The 19,980-nt window shown below is 43.9% G+C and overlaps 1 protein-coding gene across 2 annotated transcripts in view; it reads left to right on the forward strand.

The window, feature by feature from the left end:
• PLA2R1 (phospholipase A2 receptor 1) overlaps positions 1-19,980 on the forward strand; it is a 114,823-nt gene continuing 94,843 nt past the window's right edge. For both annotated transcript variants that reach the window (XM_019636807.1, XM_019636808.1), the window contains exons 1-3: positions 1-307; positions 16,833-17,216; positions 19,717-19,890. In XM_019636807.1, coding sequence (XP_019492352.1) covers positions 196-307; positions 16,833-17,216; positions 19,717-19,890 — 670 coding nt within the window. In that variant the 5' untranslated portion in view covers positions 1-195. The remainder of the gene's footprint in view (positions 308-16,832; positions 17,217-19,716; positions 19,891-19,980) is intronic.

The raw sequence follows: 19,980 nt of genomic DNA on the forward strand, positions 1-19,980 counted from the left end.
CCGAGTGTCCGTACACTGTGGTGACAGGAGTGACAGAGTGGGTCTCCGGGGCGCAGGGCTGGCGAGGCCCCCGGGAAGGTTGCAGTGCAAGGGGGCTGAGTTTCCACCTCCAGAACCTCGGCTCCGGGCGCTCGGGCTGCAGCGCTGGTCCCCGCGAGCACGACACTGCACTGCCAGCGAGCCCAGTGGTTAGCGATGCGGCTGCTGTCGTCGCTGCTGCTGCTGCTGCTACTGCTGGGGACGCCGCTGAGCTGTGCCGAGCGCGCGGCCGAGGCGCTTACCCCCGAGCGCGTCCTCGAGTGGCAGGGTGAGTGTACCCCGGGCGGAGGGACCAGATCAGCACGTCGGAGACTGGGGTGGTCAAAGGAGAGAAGGGGCGAAGCTGGGGGCGGGGGAGGGCAGCGAAAGCAGTCGGGTTTAGATGGTGGCCGCATCTCTGCAGTCTTGAGAAAACCCTGTGAACGGGCCAGTCCTGCACACAGACTGGCCCTGCACCCCTTTCTCCCAGCTCTGCACCCCCTCCCTCCGCCAGGCATCCTCCAGGCTTCAGCCCCGGACGCGAGAGGCGGGGCTTGGGCTTGCAGGCCACTGAACTCAGCTCTGGCCGCACAGCGGGTTAGGAGACGTTCCAAAATGTAAGCCCCCAAGAGGTGTTTATTTGGAAGGACCCTCTCTCGGATACATGATGGCAGAAAGATGTTCCATTTTGTCCCCTCCCAAAGCAAGCGCTCCGGGTGTACGACACCACCTGTGGAGTGGCCCCAAGCAGGCCTCTCCCGCTGGCCCCTTTCCAGAAAGAAAACTTCTTCTTCTCTATTAACACCTCTCAGACCAAATGGAGGAGAGGCGCCCCTGCGGCCCTGATGAACTGTGTGAGCTGGAGCAAATTACCCTCTTTGCGCCTTAGTTTCTCTCATTAGAAAAATGGGACCTGTGATACCCATAGGACCACTGAGGATTAAGTGAGATCCTTTGGAGGGCACCTGACATCCCAGTGAGTAAGAATCCCTTCATAGTTATCCTTACAACACACCTGTGTGCACACGGATAGACTCACCAAACATTTATTGAGCACCTGCTAGACATAAGGTTCATAAAGGGACGTGGAAAGGGACATGAGGAGAGGCAGTTCTTCAGGGGCCCACAATCATGAATAACTGTATGGCCTGCCGGTGAGGCACAGCATCCAAAAGCGGAAGCTCAGGTGTGAACGTGGGGTGGGGGCGTTAAATCAACAAGGAGCCTCCCACCCCTCTGCCTTTGGGGATAAGCTTAGAGAGAGGGGGTAACACAAGTGTCATCAATGTCTATGCTCTTTTTTTTTTCCCTCTCAACATACTATGTATACATTTTTGAGGTATTGTTTCTGAACTATATCCTCTAGCACTCCCAGGAGACTCTATCAGGGACAGGTTGAGCAATTTTTATTCTAAAATGGCCAAAGGTCAGAGACCTCTTACCTCCTTAGTTCAGTAAAAATGCTCCTGTGGATGCACATCTGACCCCGTGGTGTGATCCATCTCCACTAAGAGTTTACTGTGCAGCGTTTGTTCGTTTTCCACTTTAAAATGGGGGCTTTGCCTGAGCACTAGGTGTCCAGAACAGGGCAGGAGCCTAGAGGAAAGAAGCTGGAACTGAGCCACACAGAGAAAAAGTTCACTCTGAGCAGGGTGAACACTGCTGGGCTCATCCCTTCTATATGTAGCAGACCCACATCCTGGCCTGAGATAGCTTCTGATCAGTACCTTCTCTTTAGTACTCAAGGACACTGTAAAGTCAGAGCCATATGCTATGTCCTGTACGCTCCAGGTGACAGTTTGTAAATCTGAGGCATTTGACATAGTTGGCAAAGAGGCTCTTCTGGTGTGAAAATGCTGCTCCTGGTGTTCTAAAGAGCCTAGAGCTTATGTGGCATTGAATGTACCAATCGTCACACAGGCTCCCCTACCTGACGCCAATCACCCACATCAGTGGAATTTCAAGTGTAATCTAGATGGGTTTGAAATCAAGTTTTTCCTGTCTATACTGAGATAAAAAAAAACAAAATCACTGGAGGGACCTGAGATACTGTCTACTCTAGTCATCCATTTTTCAGGTGTGGAAGCTGAGGTGTAGCCATGCTTTAGGGTGCCTCAGTTTACCACTGTGTTCACTGTACCACGTTGACTGGCTTTTAGCCATGCTTGGCATTCACAGAACAACCAGGAGTAAATATGCACCCATTTCAGTTTCATATCCACTCATAAAGACGTAAAAATGCAAGGCAGATTATTAGGATTTTTTTCATCTGAATTGCTTGATATGTATTGTTTGGTATGCATTATTGATTGTTCTGATATGTATTATAAGCATCTCAGCCTTGGGAGGCAGATAATGGATGGTATTGTGCTGACTTTTCAATCATTGATCAATAATTTTATATTAAAAAATCATTAGATGCAGTGTAATACAGTAGCTCTGGGAGCCAGGCTGCGTGGGTTCAAATCTTGGCTCTACCATTTACCAGCTGTGTGACTTTGGGCAAGTTAATTTAACCTCTCAGTTTCCTCATATGTAAACATGGAGCTAATAACAGTATTGACCCAAGTGCTTCCCTTTTGTCTCAATGTCACCACAGTGCCCTCTTCCTCTGGCCAGTCCAGGCTATTTTGACAGGTTGACAGCTTGTAACATTTATTTACTACCCTGCTCTTGGCACATACTTGGCGTGTCTGCAGTCTGTCTCCTACCTTTAATTGGCTATACCAAGGACACTCATTGTGGTTCTGGAATCAGAGCACTCCTTCTAACAAGTGCTGAAATGTGATGACTCCACTTACTCAGGAACCCCAGGTACTGGGGGGGCAGCGAGGAGAATAAAGAAGGGCATCCTGGGAAAGGTGGGCATAGTCACTGTGGAGGTTGCTAAAGGACATGAATTGGGAGCAATTAAAAGGATTTTGACTGTATGTCGAGGGTTGACAATTACAAAATTATACATGTGAAATACCCCCGACCAACATAGGAGAATTTCCTCTGTAGCATTTAGCTTCCCAGAGGTGGGAGTGGAGCGAGCCCACAGCTGTGTCCGTCCTTGGGGACAATCAGGATAGGCTCTTCTGAATGACCAGTGACCAAGGGAAGTGAAGGTGCTTATGAATGTGAGGCCGAAGTGCTTGACCACGTGGTCCTATCTGGAGAGAAGAAAGTGCCCTGAGGGGACAAGGAACATCTCTTGACAGTCTGTGCTGACAGGAGGGGGGATGAGGGGCTGGAGGCCTCCGTGGTTCATTCACTGTGTGTCGAGCACTGTGTGCCTCATCTCCCTGTCTTGGTATGGGTTCACCTAAAAGTAATCACTGAAATGTGTATTTGTTTAGGTGCAAGTAGTTTATTTGGGAGGTAATTCTAGAAGGCCCAGTGAGCGAGTGGGGAAATGAGACAGGGAAGAAAAGGAAGAAAGCCATTACAGGTAAGTGGGGCTCAATTTCACAAGGGCCCTTGTGAGGGACTGTGAAGAATACAGTGGACCCACTGAGGGGCAGTAGGCACAGGCATTCATCTATCCACCCACCCCCACCTGTCACTGCTGGAGGGTCCCTTCTGGGGCACTCATCTCCCAGTGCTCTGGCTGCATGAAGCCGTCAGGCAGGGACACACAGAAAGTCAGTCAGAGTAAACAGGAACGGTACCAGGTGAGTGACCTCCAGAGCAGGCAGTATGGGTAGGGAATGAGCAGAATCTTCTGCTCACCCACAGATTGGGGAGACAAAAATAGGAGCAGGGTATGATGCTGGTTTCGAGAGGCTGAGATACAGAAACAGAGATACAGAGGCAGATACAGAAACGCAATTTCAAAACAGTCAAGTAGGTGTTATGATAACAGGAAATGAGCAAAGTGCTAAGGGATGCAGAGGAGGGGCTGGCCTGAGGGGCTGGGGACTCACAATAGGGCAGTTGTTTTCTGAAGGATGCGTAGGCAGTTGCCACATGGGGAAAAGGAGATAGGACATTCTGGGGAAAGCATAGAATATGTGCAAAAGTATAGAAGCGTTGGGCAACACGAAATCAGTAGTTCAGTGGGTAGAAAGTGCTAGCCTGGGCATTTTGGATGGAGGAAAGGGGGCCCTGAAGGTCACTCAGACAAATGTGGGACTGGATGTTAAGATACTAGGATCTCAAGGGGACTCAAGGACAGGTTCTCCTGTCCAGCCAGGCCTCCTGGGAACTGAGAACAGGCCACTGGAATAAAGAAACAACTACTTTTTGTTGGTCTCTCAGGGGCTGTTTGGTGGTCCCTGTTTGGTTCTCTTTCTGTGGACTGGTTTCTTCTGCTTCAGTTTGTAGGACTTTCACATGTAGCTCCCACAGCCTCTTGGAAGAGTCCCGTAATTTCCTAGGAGAGGAATCTGGCCACAATGGTCACAGCAGGCTGGCCAGTTCCTGTGCTCTGCCCTTGAATCAGAGGCCTTCCAATGGCTGGTAGGCCATGGTAGGGCGTGAGGTGCACACAAGGAAGCTGCCTTACCAGCGGCTATGGGTGAGCATATCCCCAGAAGAGGGTCATGGTAGGGCAAGAAACTGTGACATGTCTATATTTGGAAGCATCCGAGAGATTAAAAAATAAAGAGTTTGGTTAGAGGCACTCTGCTTAAGGAGAAAACAAATTCTGATTAGGTGAACTGGGTACTGCTGAGAAGGGTCTCGTGAGTTTGGAACCAGATCACACTTTTAAGTTCAGGAATGCCATGGTCAGTTGGGGACTTGAAGAGAGTGATTCTGAAAGACAGCAACGAGAGCCTCCGGGAGGTTAAAACAACTTCCCATGAAGGAAGATGACCTGCACTAGTAAGCCAGCCCTGCAGGAATACTGAGCAGCAGAATGTTAGGATTCCATAATAGACTTAGTGAAAGTCAGGAGAATAGAAGGGGGAGTGATTATACAATGGGAATAACCAGGCTTGGAGATGGAGCCATCCACAGCAGTGTACAGATCCAAGGTATGGCTGGAGGAGTGGCCACTAAAATGGAGAACAGGTGAAGGAAGGTCCTTGGAGCTGAGAAGGTTGAGAAAACCCAGCGTCCAGAGCCCTACAGACATATGTGTCTGAAACAAAATTTCCATTAAAAAATACCCTAACATAATAGATGTGTGGCTACTTTTCTAGCCTCTTCTATTCTATTTTGTTTTGAATGCTGGTCGTGACCACAAAATTGATTTCATGACCTATGAATGAGCCCCAACCCGCAGTGGAGAACACACTGGGTCAGTATTGGGTCATCTGTGTGCAAGTTAAAGGTTTTGGAGTGGGGAGGACAATGGGGCGTCTGTTGGTAATGTCAACAAAAAACATCCAGCCTAAGAGAAAGCTTCTCAGAGTTTATTTGAGCCAAACTGACGACAATTGCTGGGAAGCAAAGTCTCAACGGATTGAGAAAATGGCCATTTGCAACTTATTTTATACATTAAAATCAAATGAGGAAGGTTACATGAAATCCATTGGTTGTAGATTAAGGGAGTGGGAGAAAGCAAAGCAGGGAAATCCCTGGGATTGGATAAAAAGTAAAACGGAGAGACTACACACTTCTTTTACATTGGTGGGTACAGGATAGTTAATAGCATTTTACAGCACATAGAGATAGTATTTGGGAAACAAGATAACAATGAGGGATTTTGTAGATTCCTCTTCTTGTGTGGTGGGTTGTTGCCCCCTGGGGGCTCTGGAAAAAGAGATAACTCTGATATTGGAAGGGTATGTTATCTTAGATGCAAAAAGACGACAGACAGGCTCACTTAAGGAAAGACTGACCTTTGTCAAGGAAGCTACAAGCCAAGTATGTGACTACTGGCCACGACTCACTTTTAGTTAGAAATTTTTATGTTCACGCCATCCTATGTGGTATTTTTCAGTCTCCTGAGCCTGTCAGGTTTGATATGTGGCGCCTTTTCCATCCACACAGTATCACATAGTAGATGTGAGGAAGAGGTTCAAGGCGGTGCAACCCAGGCTGGGGAAGGGAAGAGGGGGTGCCATCTGGGAGAGGCTTCTGAAGGTGGGTGATGAGAGCACCATCTGGAGGCAGCAATGGGGAAAGGTCATGACCCTGAGATTTTCCCCATAGCTTCCATTTCTAATACAAAGGTAGAAAGGCCCCTCTCCACTGCTCCTAATAGTATCTGACATTTGGGGAGTGGTCACTGCGTGCCACTTTACAAACATGAGCACAGTGAATCCTCACCACAATCAGGTTGGTCTATTAGTACCTACCCTTCTTTTACATACAGATCAAGAAGGGTTAAGTAACTTGTATCTGCAGGAAATTGTAGCGTGGGGTTTTGAACCAGGTACTTAAGCACTAATGAAAAGAACCCCTGGATAGCCTTGTGACCCCATAAAATAGTTCATTCTGTAACCCCCTATTTGATGGGAGCATGTGATTTGTTTTTGTGGCAAGAGGAACAGGTCAACTTCCTACTCTCTGCAATTCCTCCTTCTCCAAACCAGTACTTCCCACACATAGGAGTGACTGTTTTATAAAGCAAACATGTGCAAAGCTATTGACTGATTTTTTTATTTTTCTAAGTAATTTCTATACCCCTGGGCAATGAACCATTCTCCTAATCTGGAGATTTGGAATTTAAGGAAAAGAATCATCAGATGCTGCTTTAGCTGCCCTTCCTGGCCATAAATCACTCCAACTACCTGACTCTGTTTGTCCCAGTCTCGCTGAGTCATCTCTCAGAATCTCTTCCACTCCATACCATTCTCATCTCAGCTTCCTTTCCTCGGAGCCATTGAGACTTATCATGTACTTCCAGTTTTTCTGGTCCCTTTTACTCTTTCTCATTAAGCTCCTAACCTCTTTTCCTATTGTTGGTTGTCACAGTAACTGATACCACACAATGGGGATTTCAAGCCAATAACCATAAAGGTTGAGCTACACAGAGAGCTCAGTTGTCCCCTCAACTCCCTTTTTTTTTTACCTAACAATTTGCTTATTTATATCAGGTTTTCTGAAGCAATGATTCTTTTGTTTTGCCTTTTTAAACTCGTCCCTATGTGATGAATCCGCATATGATCTATCAAGTAATATATTTGAGACATTTATAGACCTCTACCTCATTTTCTTTTAGGAATTATCTGTAAAAGCCTTTTAGGAGATGTTCCAATACAAGCCTAGGAACATAAGTTATCGCTTTTAATTGATCAACATAAAAAGAAATATTATAGTTTATAAAAGAAACAAACAAAAGAACACCTTATAAACACTATATTAAGTCACTTAGAGAACAATGTTTTATAAAGCCACTTAAGAAAAATGGAGGAATATTATCAGAATTTCTATAAATAGGGTTCTTCTCCAATGAAACAGAGCTAAACAAAACAGACAGGAGGTTTCTGCTTTCATGTGTGTCCACATGACTTTTCAATTTACGACACTTTCCAGACTGCTACAGTTCCAAAGAAATAAAGAAACATACTAATGAAAAAAGTTTTACTGTTTCAGGTTTTTGACATCTGCTCTTGAGAAATTTTAATTATGACAATATAAACAGGAAATTCTACGTGATTAACTATAAACATGGTTGTCCTATTTTGGTGCTATTTTGTACTATCCATGTTCAAAGTTAAGATTTGTTTTTCTCTTATTAACATTTATAAAGTGGCCATTGGGGCTGAGGTAGTGCTTATCAGGATCCAATGAGGCCGGTACTATTATTAAACCCATTATGCAGATGGGGAAACCAAGGCAGATACTCTAGTTTTAAGCAGTTCTACCCTAAAAGAACTACTCTGCAGTTTTCCAGCCTTTTTCCTATAGTATTAGCCTTGTCTACGTAAGAGCAGGGAAGGCTTTATGGGCATGTGCCAGGGCAGTCTTATAGGGACCCATGCTCAGAGGGCCTCGCACATGGGGTTTTATGCTCTGTGGTTTGGGAAGCTTGGAATTCTTAATGATTTTTACCTTTAAATTTGTGCTTTGGGCATGAAGTCCCCATGGGACAGTGGAGCACGAGTCAGGGACTTGAAGCCACACCTCCAGCTCAGTCTTACCTCCCCTGGATGGGTTTTCAGCCTCCCCCTTCCTACTATTGTCCTGTGCCCACCTGGCAACCAGGTTGCCTTGGGGTTGGGAACTGGAGGCCCAGGGCCTGGGAGTGGATGGCCAGTGGCATCGGGCAGTAGGACAAGGCAGTGACTGTCCCCAGTGAGCTGGCAGCACCACTGTATCTTCAGTGGGAACTGAGTGGGAAACTGTCACCTAGTCCCAATCCAGGTACTGAGTGCATTCCCAGCTCTTTCTGGCATGAGTGTTGCAGTTGCTCACGGGCCCCTGGGCAGTAGAGATTGATTTAACTTCCCTGTCCCAGCCAGGGCTTTGCAAATTTCATTCTGTTCTGGGCCCTGCAAGTTAGGTAGCCAGCCTGAATAAGAAGTATGAGGACAGTTATGGGTTGAAATGTGTCCCCCCTCAAAATGTATATGTTGAGGTCCTAACCCCTCAATGCCTCATCGTAATGAGGCCTTATTGGGGCATAGGGTCTTTACAGAGGTAATCAAGTTACAGTGAGGTGATTAGGGTGGGTCCTAGTTTAATATGACTCATGTCCTCATAAGAAGGGAAAATTTGAACACAGAAATATGCATAGAGAAGAGATGATATGAAGAGACACAGGGATCGCCATCTATAAGCCAGGGAGGGACGGTTGGAGCAGGTCTTTCCCTCACAGGCCTCAGAAGGAGCCACCAGTACTGACACCTTGATTTTTGACTTGTGGCCTCCACATCTATGGGACAAATGCATTTCTGTTGTTTAAGCCACTGAGTTTGTGATACTGTATTATGGCAGGCCAGGAAAACTCATACAGGAGCTAACAATATATCTACCATTAAAAATTGGTTTTGTTTTTGTTTCAATTTCTATGTCCCACTTAAGTAAGTGCTTTTTTTTTTTTCTTAAATGGGTATATTTTCAAATCAGTTAAGATTGGATAGCTCATTGTAAATACTTTTGTTTTCAAGGATATCACATCCTTCCCAGGGTTGTTTTGTTGGTGGTAGAGTTCTTTGATGTGTTTGTTTGTTTGTTTTGATGACCAAGTCTTTGAATCATACTCCCTGGGGCTTCATCCTGCAGGCATTTGTGAGAGAAGTTTAACAATATTCTCTGTCATACCGTGTCTTGCCATAACTTGCTCTTTCATAACGAGGCTCCCTGACGACTGAGATGGTATATTTTCAACATAGCCTGTAAGATGACAACAGAGCCGCTGTGACTAATGATTTTTATACCAGCAATGTCTGTTAGATACTTCAGAGTTAAATAAAGACAAAATGATGTAAGAATAAACTAAAAGCTAAAAGGAAAAAAAATGCTTTCAATTCAGTTTAACAATTCATTGGTAAGATACAGAGGTACAGCAAGAACTCTGGAAGAGACCATAAGATTTTCGGCAATGGTCACTACTGCCAAATACGATGGACAGACAGAGAGGGGCAGGAGAGAGAAGGAGATTGGCAGGGAGTGGCAAGGGCAGTCTGAAAGGGTTAACCCACTTCCTACAGGGGTTGGTAACAGGCAATTTGAATCCTCACAAAACTGGAGCCCAGTGGAGCCGATTAAGCCAGATTTCATTCCCCCACCCCCACCCCCACCACAGGTGAGACGGGTACTGCATGCCTCATGAAACTTGCAGCAATTTGGGGAGATTAGAGCAAAAGGGGAAGAGAACACATGAAAAGATTTAGCAAGAGGGCTCCCGCCATCCTGTGGAGATGGTGATTATTCAGGCTCAGAAGCTGCAGGAGAATAAAGAAGGCTCCAAGTCAAGGACAATGCCAGGGCAGGGAAAGAAAAGGAAGTGCTGAGACAGGACGAAGAGATATTTTACAATGCACTTAACTTTTTAGTTGATTAATAGAAAGCCATTGCGAGGAAGCCACAGGCTTTGTTAGGAGCTGTCAGATTGTTAAGAGACAAATACCAGCTCGCAGATGATCTGGGATAAAATGCAAACATTCATGGAGAGGGGGCCAAGCAGGGCAGGCCCACTTTTCACTTTGTTCTTTCAAGTACGATGCCCATGCTGCAAGGTGCAAGCATCAGAAATTCCTTGCTTATTGGTTTGGAAAGTCGTGTTAAGAATTCAGATATTCGGCCATCGTTCAGCCATGCATGAGAATTGATTGGGCTGCTTACAACATCCCTTTTTGCTACAGAGTAACCTAAGTAAGACACAATCAGCTCTGAAGCCATTGTTCCCTGGATGGGACAAACACAAATTTGTGTAGCTGGAAAAGGTCACTACATCTCAAGAGAGAAGCTGCTCACCTTTAGATTGGTTATAGGGCAGAGGTGCCTCCCCGCTCCCTTCTGGACCCCTTCCGTTCTGCAACTGAAATACTGTCAGAGCAGCAAGAAACTCGGCAAATTGGAGACATGATACAGGGCAGGAAGTGTGTGAGCCCAGCAGCAAGTTGTGTGAGTGGATGGAGCAGAAGAGGTTTAAACCCAGGGGAACGGGGTAGGAGACTGAAATTGGATTGCAGTTGGCAAAGTGCAGCTTCCTAATAGTTTGTCTTAAACATTGCACTTGCTGTGAACCGTGAATTTGAACTTTTTCTTCCAGTTCCCTTAACATAGAACAGAAGAGGCCAACTTGGAATTTTATGGGCATATTGGATTAGGAAGTCACTGTCATGATGTGATTTACTGAATACCAGAAAGGCCTATGCTTGCCTAAAATCCACTATAAAAAGAGTATTTCTTTAGGAGTTGTTTTGTTTCAAACGATTTTTTATTAAAAGTACAGAAATCTCACCAAGGCTTAACACTTCAAACCATAACTTATTCACTTAACAACTCAAACCTTCAGCCAGTTCTAAGAGAAGAGCTGTTTAAAGCAGAAGGGGCCAGTAAATGGCAGGTGGAGGTGATCAGAGGGGTGTTGAAAGTGAAGTGGAAAGGCCTCAAGAGAAACCTCCCTCAGGTCCCCTAAGTCGGCACCGTTCAAACAGACGGATCAAGCTGTAATAACAGCCCCGGGCTTTAGACTCCAGCCTCGTGGTATCCTAGGAATTGACAGGCATCTGGCAGCCAATTGAATACCTGATGCCAGAAGCAAGTCGTTGCAACTACGTTTTCCAGAATCTTCACATTCCATCAATCACCAGATCCTGTCATCTCTTCCCCCTTTGAATTCTTTCTCTAGTGACTGGAGTCTAACCATTCCCTCTTCCTTTCCCATCACTACCAGTTGAATTGACACCTTCCATCTCTCTTGATGGATCATAGAGATAGTCCCAGGCTGTTTTTCACTTCCACCCATGAACTCTCCCATCTCATCTAAATGAGAGCTCCTCTGGGGCAAGAACTTAGACATATGCCTTCATTCTCAGCTTCTAAAACAATGCTTGGCACACAGTAGGTGCTCAAAAAATGTTTTCATTGAATGATTCACCACTGTGATTTATCTTCCATACCACAGCCCCAAACATGCCTTCTCGTGTTCCAAAAGCTCCCTTTCATCTCAAGTTTAATATACAAATTTCTGAATAAAATTTAAGTTCTTTATGTAATGACCCCAAACCACCTCTTTCCAGCCTCATATTCTATGACCACCAGTGTCTTTTTTTAGGTCTAGGCTCTCGTCACCCTAGAGCTGATTATTTTTATCACCTCTGAGCTTTGGCTAAATTCACTCTGTCCAGAATACCCCCTTGCCTTGACCCCTCACTTCTCCCATCTATAGACCTTCTCCACTACGTTGAATTCTCTCTCTGTAATGAGGAAAAGGCATCTATGCTAGTCTGGTTCACCAATGTACCGCCATGCGTGACAAATAATAGGTTCTTAATAAATGTTTGTTGAATAAAAATGTGTGTGTGTGTGTGTGTGTGTGTGTGTGTGTGTGTGTGTGTGAGAGAGAGAGAGAGAGAGAGAGAGAGAGATTTCGTTGATCTGTTAGGTCAAACTGACTCCTTTTACCCCCCTGGCTTCTACCTCACTGTGCTTATACCGTTATGTCAAAATATATTTTGGCATTGTTATATTTTTTTCTGTACATTTCATGATGTACTTCCAGGGAACACATCAGTTTTTTGAGAGCAAACACTATAACATATATATCCTTCTATCTGCAGGATTCCTAACATGCTATATTAGGCACTCAATAACTGTTTGAAATTTCAAATCTCCTGCTTTATATTGCAACAACCGACAGCAGTTTATTTTCTTCTTTCTAGATTATAAATGAACGTGTGTTAAGTAAAGCTAGACCTAGACTTATATGGCCCTCATTGAGTATACAGGTATAAAACTTCTAAGACGAAATGAATTTGAGGGGGAAAAATGTAAAAGATTCAATTAAATGAGTTTTATAGTCCCATCCAGCTCTAACGTTCATGGTTCTGCATTTATGGGTAAAGCTAGTCTTCCCTGCCATGTTTATATTCCTTCCAGTACTGCTCTGCTATCCCCTCCCTGGAAAATGGGCAAGTATGTGTGTACACATACCCTCCACTCAGAAAGATCTGATGACTTTGAGGAGTCATATCCACCTCACTCAGGACATCAGTTGAGAATCCAGTTAAGTGTTTTTAAATTTTAGTCTATTTTCTTTTTCTTTTTTCCTTTTTGATTATTTATTTATTTATCTATTTATTTTTTTAATTGGGGAACAGTGTGTTTTTCCAGGACCCATCAGCTCCAAGTTGAGGAGTTGTTTCAATCTAGTAGTGGAGGGCGCAGCTCAGTTGCCCATTTGGGGATCGAACTGGCAACCTTGGTGTTATGAGCACTGTGCTCTAACCAACTGAGCTAACCAGCCACCCCTCTTTTTATTTTTTTAATCATTTGTTTTTAAGAGTTTTTTTAAAGTGCCATTATAATGTTTTCTATGGAAATGACAGAACTCCCTTCTTTTCATTAACTAAGAGAATTCCCATGATTCTAGAACAAATAGATACAATTTCAAGGGACAGATACTTAGGCAAGTAATTTCTCTCTTTCTCTCTAGCAGCCTACACAGTGCTACCACATAGCCAGCACCCAATGAATGCTTTTTGAATGAACGAATGAATGAATGAATGAATGAAGTAATATTCTATATGCGGTCATGTAAGGACTCTCCTAACCTTAATTTCAGCACTTGATGGAGGAAACATTCTCCTCCCATTCCTTAGAAAAATACATGTTACCCTGTGGGGTCAAAGGGTGAGTCTAAAACAATTTCCGAAAAGGAACTGAGGAGTAGAAAAAGCAGAAACACGGTCTTCCCTGGATTTTATTTTTTTTTTAAGTATGAAAATTAGTTGATAAGTTACTTCTAGTAAATCAATTCTTTTCTTCCCCCCTAAACTCATAATTATGAAGGGAAGTGTAATAACATTGTGCTGCAAGGAGATTTAGTAATTCTGGTAGAACTTCATTAATCACTTAATCAGCGTTCAAGCAGAACTGACGTCCTTGGCATATGTAATCAATCTTGATTCCTCCTACATTTGATTTCCATCCTTTTTGAAATCTGGCTACAGACACTTAGGGTTGGTGGCTTACTTACATGTTATGTTTTTGTTACAGACAATCCATATGCACATATAACAATACTCAGAATATTGATACCTACATTGGGCCTCCTCATCGTCCATTTGAGAACAATTGTTTTCTTTTCAGTGAATTTATGGAGATTAATGGTGCTAGGACCAGATTCTATATAGCTTAATGGGAGCGTGGGCTTGGGTTATTTTTTAGTTCAGCATGGCACAGTATTTTTTTGGAGATGGCAGGTTTCTTGGTGTTGGTAAGCCAGAGCTACTGGTTTATGAGACATTCTGAAGAACTTTTCCAAAGCTACATTCTAAAGGCAGCTGGGCATGGAAATATAATAGCAGCCCCAAAATGAGCAGCATGAAATTAAGTTTGTCTAATATCTCCTGCTTCTGCTTTGGAAAAGTATTTTTATGATCACTGGTGTGACTACAGAAGTTCAGATTCTACCACTCCTGTTCTCTTACCACTTCATAATTTGGATGTTTAAAAACATTATTCCCCCAAAACTTTTTTTAATTGTTATATATAATTTCCATCTCCACTTACTCAGAGACCATCCATCCGTACACTGCTCGTCAACATCATGTATTTCTCTTTCCTATAGAAGAGCTGCAGTATAGACTTTACGGATAGATACGTAAAAGGTGAACAGATGAAGACTCTTACTCATAATTCATAGTAGCACATGTATTTGAACAAACAAGACAAGAATGTTGTTATCTGGCTGTTTGAAGAGTATTTTTTTTCTCTATAAAAACTGATAGCATGGTATTTGAGGATTGTTTAAAGCTAAAAGTCTGCACGCCCGGTATGCTATAGAAACTAAAGCAAAAATGAGCTCCCATGCTAATGATGAAGGAAGAGAAATCTTTGGGGGATGCTCAGATTAGCACTCTAGAGATGTCCAACCAAATCTACAGCTGGTTCTACAGACCAAGAATCAGGAAGCCAGAGGGATAATAATAACAACAACTAGCACTTACTGAGGTCTTCCCACGCCAAAGTAGTGTGTGTGGTGTGCTTTGCATGGGTTATTTAATGGAATAGTCTTAATAGCCCTATGTGGTCAGTATCATACATATTTCCAGTTCATAGAGGAAAGGCAAGGCTCACAGAGATGAAAAAAATTTGCTCAGAGTGACAAGACTAGTCTTTGGCAGGCCTGCTTGATTCCAGAGCTTTTATCCACTAGCCAGGCAGTCTACCTGCCTATCTTAGGTTTGTAAACTGAAGCCCAGAGGGCTGAAGTCCAGCCAGTGAGTGGCAGAACTGGATATATTGGAATAGATATAGATATAGATATAGATGAATACATATATATATATATATATATATATATATATATAATATAGATACTAAACTACAGAGCAATTATAGTAGAATAATTATCCTTTAGTAAAAACTTAATGGCACTCTGGGCTAGCTAGAAAGTAATTAGTAAATTACAACCGAAATTAAGGTTAACAGTCTACCCTGGCATGAAAAGGTGAAAAGGAGAGCTGTAGAGAAGGTTAATTATCAGAGTTCACATCACATTGGCAAGAGGTAGATTTGACTTTGAATGACTATTACTAATAACCATACAAACATGGGCTGCATTAGGAAAAACAAATTTCCTGATCTAAATGAAATCTCCCTAAAACCATTCATTCTCCGCACCCCCCACCCCCCAACCCGACATACTCCCTTCTCTCTTTCTCTGATGTATGCTGATTAAAGCAATTTTCTGACAACTAATTCAGCTTCTCAAATATATGGTTATAAATAAAGTTATCAATTATTAAATGAAGTATAGCTTTCATTTACATATTGACAAGCCTTTTCTTAATAGTGTCTTAAACGATTTTGGGTTACTTAAATCAGTTCTTCTTGGCCTCGGTAACTTTGGAAAAACCCGAAGAACTTTTACTAAAATGAAGCATTGTTCCCCTGCACCGCTACGTGAGGAGGCTCATTCCGCACTGTTCCAAAGCTCTAGGAGACCTCTGCCTGTCCCTGCTGTGCCCCTGCCACCCGGCATGACTTCCCCTAAACCACAGCCATTTTCAGGGAACCTGATAATGTCCCTTCAGAGAGTTGAAGATTAGACAGGAAGTGAAATATAGGAGGAGAGCCTAGCTAATGGGAGAACAAAACAGCTCTTGGACCTGACCAGACATTCTGAGCTGCGTAACCTCAGCAACCAGAGGCCTAAGCAGCAGCCGCCAGCACGTTTAATCAACATCAAGCACTTACTGAACTTCTGCAATGTGTTCAGTATCCTCTGTGCTTAGACTAAAGAAGTTAGACATGATTTTCACCTTCAAAACACCTGTGGGAGGACAAATTCATAAATGTGGTATAATAGGTGTCTTCCAGGCCAGCGACTTGAGGTCAAGTCAGGTAGCAGTCAGGGAGCTAACACATATTCTCTGGTTGGAGCCCCACCTCAGGAAATGCATCCAAATTTCTACTTCTGTGTCCAGGAGGTTAGAGGCTCAAGGATGTATCACAAAATGCTTTCTCCACATTTCCACGTGGCCTGTGTGCTTTTGCTGCCCTCAGCGTGCTCCTCCACCTCTCGTGTATCTAGGTGTGGGGTCTCAGATAGTGTCCTGGGCACCTATCTGCTGCTGCCCATCCCACCCAATGAGACTGCTCCTGCAAAGAGGCCACCCCATAGCAAATGTCCCCACCTTTCTACTCCTGACAGAGCCAGCACAGAAAGCAAATGTGAGGAAGCATTTTCTCTCACCAGCATGGCGTCTTGTATCAAGACACAAAGAAGCACTTCACATCTAACCTTTGGGTTTCCTAAAGGAATTTGATGGTAGAAATTTCCAGTTCAGTGGGTTTTGATTCAGCTGCTATGCTGCTGACATTCAGGCACTTGTCTGAAGAAAACTAAAGTGTCACCATACGCCTGGGCACCCAGTGTTCCTCTCCCCAAGCCCTGAGTTTTTATTACTAATGCCTGCCCTCTATCCAGCTGTGGCAAGCTCCTTCTCTATTGGTACCTTTCCTGAGTGGATTTACAGGTAGCCCTTGTTACTGTGGGACCATGTAGTTCTGAGAGCAGACATCTAAGACTATTTAATACTTAGCTCCAATAAGTCCATCTATGCTTCCCAAGAAACTCCTCCACTTTGAACAAATAAAACCTTTTTGGTGGACCCTACCCACCAACTTCAGATCTGTTCTAAATGGCTGCCAGCTATGCCATGTCACCACTTAGACAGACAATGCGCATGGGGGTCCTCATGACCCTAGTTAATTATATATGACCTTTCTATACCATGTCTTCTATTTTGCTGTTTCAGATAAAGGAATATTCATTATCCAAAGTGAGAGCTTCAACAAATGTATCCAAGCTGGCAAATCTGTTCTGACCCTGGAGAATTGCAAACCACCAAACAAGTACATGCTGTGGAAATGGGTTTCAAACCACCGCCTCTTTAACATAGGGGGCAGCGGTTGCCTGGGCCTGAATTTATCTGATCCCCAGCAGCCGTTAAGCATATATGAATGTGACTCCACTCATGTGTCCCTGAGGTGGCGCTGTAACAGGAAGATGATCACCGGCCCGCTCCAGTACATGGTGCAGGTAAAGCACGACGACACGCTGGTGGCCTCATGGGAATATCTTCATAAGTGGATTTCCTACATGTCAGGAGGTGGAAGCATTTGTGAATACCTGCACAAAGGTAAAAAGTAATTCAAACCAAAGTACTCATGAAATGATATTTAGAAGGTTTGCCTATAAGTAAAGATTTCTAAAATAAATTCTATGAAAGAGACACACAGCACACGGAACCTCAAGGGACTTCTGCTAAATACATTTTAGTTGCCTACTCGCTTATTGTAAAAGGATTACTGGAGTCTTGCAATGGACTTGCTAAGTTCTGCTAAAGGAACAGAACTTCTCAGAAGTTAAAGGCATCAGAGGAGGAAACGTTTAACTTTGGGAATCAATGGAAAAGAGGAGAAAGAACAGGAAAAGAGGGAGAAAGAAAATGAAGGTAGGAGGAAAAGATCCCTGAAGTTAAAGACTTGGCAGGATGAATATGAGAAATTCTCCTGCCATCATTTCTCTTGTAGAAACTCAGTCCCGTGGATGGAGGGTGTCTGCAGAGCACCCCAGGGCCTCCAGTGCCTGGATGGCATCCTTGTGAAGGTCAAGTTACAAGGCATTTAAACACAGCTTTGTCAGGGGTTGTTTGGTGTGTGCCAGGGAATGGGGAAGCATGGTTCTTTCATTTGTCATAGTTCTGTAATATTTGGCATAAAAAAAAAAAAAAACAATAGAAGAAAGCAGCATGGTTAAATCCTGACACCACAAACTTGTTTCTCAGATTTTGTTTTGTAGTGCTCTTCATCCATCCATCCATCCATCCATCCATCCATCCATCCATTCATCCATCCATCCATCCATCCATCCATCCATCCATCCATCCATCATCTGTCACACATTTATTGAGGGCTGACTGTTTCTCAGACACAGTGCCTGGTGTTTGCTCTACAAAGGCCAACAGAACAGATGTGGTCCCTGCCTTCATGGTGCCCTGTAGAATTATGCCTTAAGAAGAGCATTATTTTTCTAAGAATCTGTACCAGTCCTAGGAAGCAGAGCAAGGAACTCCTAAGAACCAAGGCAGGACTTTCTCCTGTACCTGGAGGACATGAGTAAAAAGAGATGGCGCTAAGAGCAAGCTATTTTTAGGATTCACAACAGTGAAGCAAGTGCTGCAAACCAGCTCTCCAAATAATCTGCAAGTCTAAAAAAGAGCTGACATTTTGCTTTATGTTAACATTTTGGCTGTATACTCACACTCACATGCATGCAGGGGAAGACATAATAGAAGGCCAGGACTGAAGCAGGAGGATGTGTTCTGAAATACCAGTAGGTCCTAAACAGCTTTCACCTCTAGGGCTGGTGATGCTGCTTGAGCTCAGTCCAGCCCCTGCCAATTGTGGGGAGGTGGTTGAATCCGCATAGGCAGCCCTTTTCCTCCAGGACCTACTGCCTTAGTGGAGGATTGCGCTGGTCCCCCTCACTATGGAAAGCTCCAGCTGAGTCATGAAAAGTTGCTGTTGTTTCCTGCTTAAGGCCAAGGATAACGGATTATTGAAATGCTCCGAGGAAGCACCCAGCAGGCCACCTTGGCACTGTCATCTTTCCTAGAAGACTGTAGAGGCTTCTCAGTCATCTCACTTTGCTCCTTCACTGTGGAAGCCCTGTTTGCCACCCTGCACCCCAGTGAGCCTTTAAAAATGGAAACCTGATCATGTTTCTTTCTCATTCAAAACCCACTAGTGACTTCCCACCCCCCTCATAGTAAAGGCCAAAGGCCATAGTGTGGCACAGTGGCCTCTATGAGCTGACGTTCCAGTACTGCCCTGATTGCAGCCCCATCAACCTCCATGCTCTTCCACATTCATCCCTCACACGTTCTTGTCACAAGTTCTTCATAAGTGCTGCTTCTGCCAGAACAACTCTGTTCCAAATACTTGCACCCTCACTTTACCCAGTTCTTATTCAGAGGCCTTCACTAACCACCGATCCTAAATAGTGCCCCTCCACCTCTTCACAGACACACACACACACACACACAGCCATTCTGTCTTCTTATCCTATTTTGTTTTTCATCATGGCACTTACCGCTACATGAAATTATATGTTTACTTGTATATTTGCTTTCTTTTTGCCTCTCCTCATTAGAACAGAAGCTCCATATGAAAGAGAACTTTTGCTGGTTTGTTCACTATTGTATCCCCAGGGTTAGACACATTAAATACTCAATAGATATTTGTTGGACGAACATATTCATAAAAGCACTTGAGGTTCAGATGCTGGTTACTGATGCCTTTGGGGACTGGAAGATATTTTAAAGTAAAATCTCCATTACGTTTTTCTCTTTATCCTTTCACAAATATGTATGCTACCATAGCAGAGCACCATAGTGAATAAACAAGTAGGATAAATATAGGAACACCACATGTCTGAGCATGTCCTCTGCACACAGCACTCAGCCTTGCCTTTTACACTCACTACACAGAGAGGTCCTGACGCTTGTCTATGCTATCGTGAGGGCGATTGGTTTTGTAGGTTTTCAGTCACCAAAAAAAATGCATTCACTCTATGACAGTTTCCAAAGATGAATCTGGCATAACACTTATTTGAATTTGTCCTTTTTTTCCTCCTAGATCTGTATACACTCAAAGGCAATGCCCATGGGACACCATGCATGTTTCCCTTCCAGTACAACCACCAGTGGCATCACGAATGCATCCAGGAGGGGCGGGAAGACAACTTACTGTGGTGTGCCACGACAAGCCGCTACGAAAGAGACGAGAAGTGGGGATTTTGCCCAGATCCCGGTAAGAATGAAATCTTCTCTTCTTCATATATCATGAATAAATCGAGGATGATTAGAAAGTTATCTGTATCAAAAGAAAAGCACTGAGATT

This window comes from Hipposideros armiger, unplaced genomic scaffold (genome assembly GCF_001890085.2).
Source record: "Hipposideros armiger isolate ML-2016 unplaced genomic scaffold, ASM189008v1 scaffold_30, whole genome shotgun sequence".
In the NCBI taxonomy this organism is placed as follows: domain Eukaryota; kingdom Metazoa; phylum Chordata; class Mammalia; order Chiroptera; family Hipposideridae; genus Hipposideros; species Hipposideros armiger.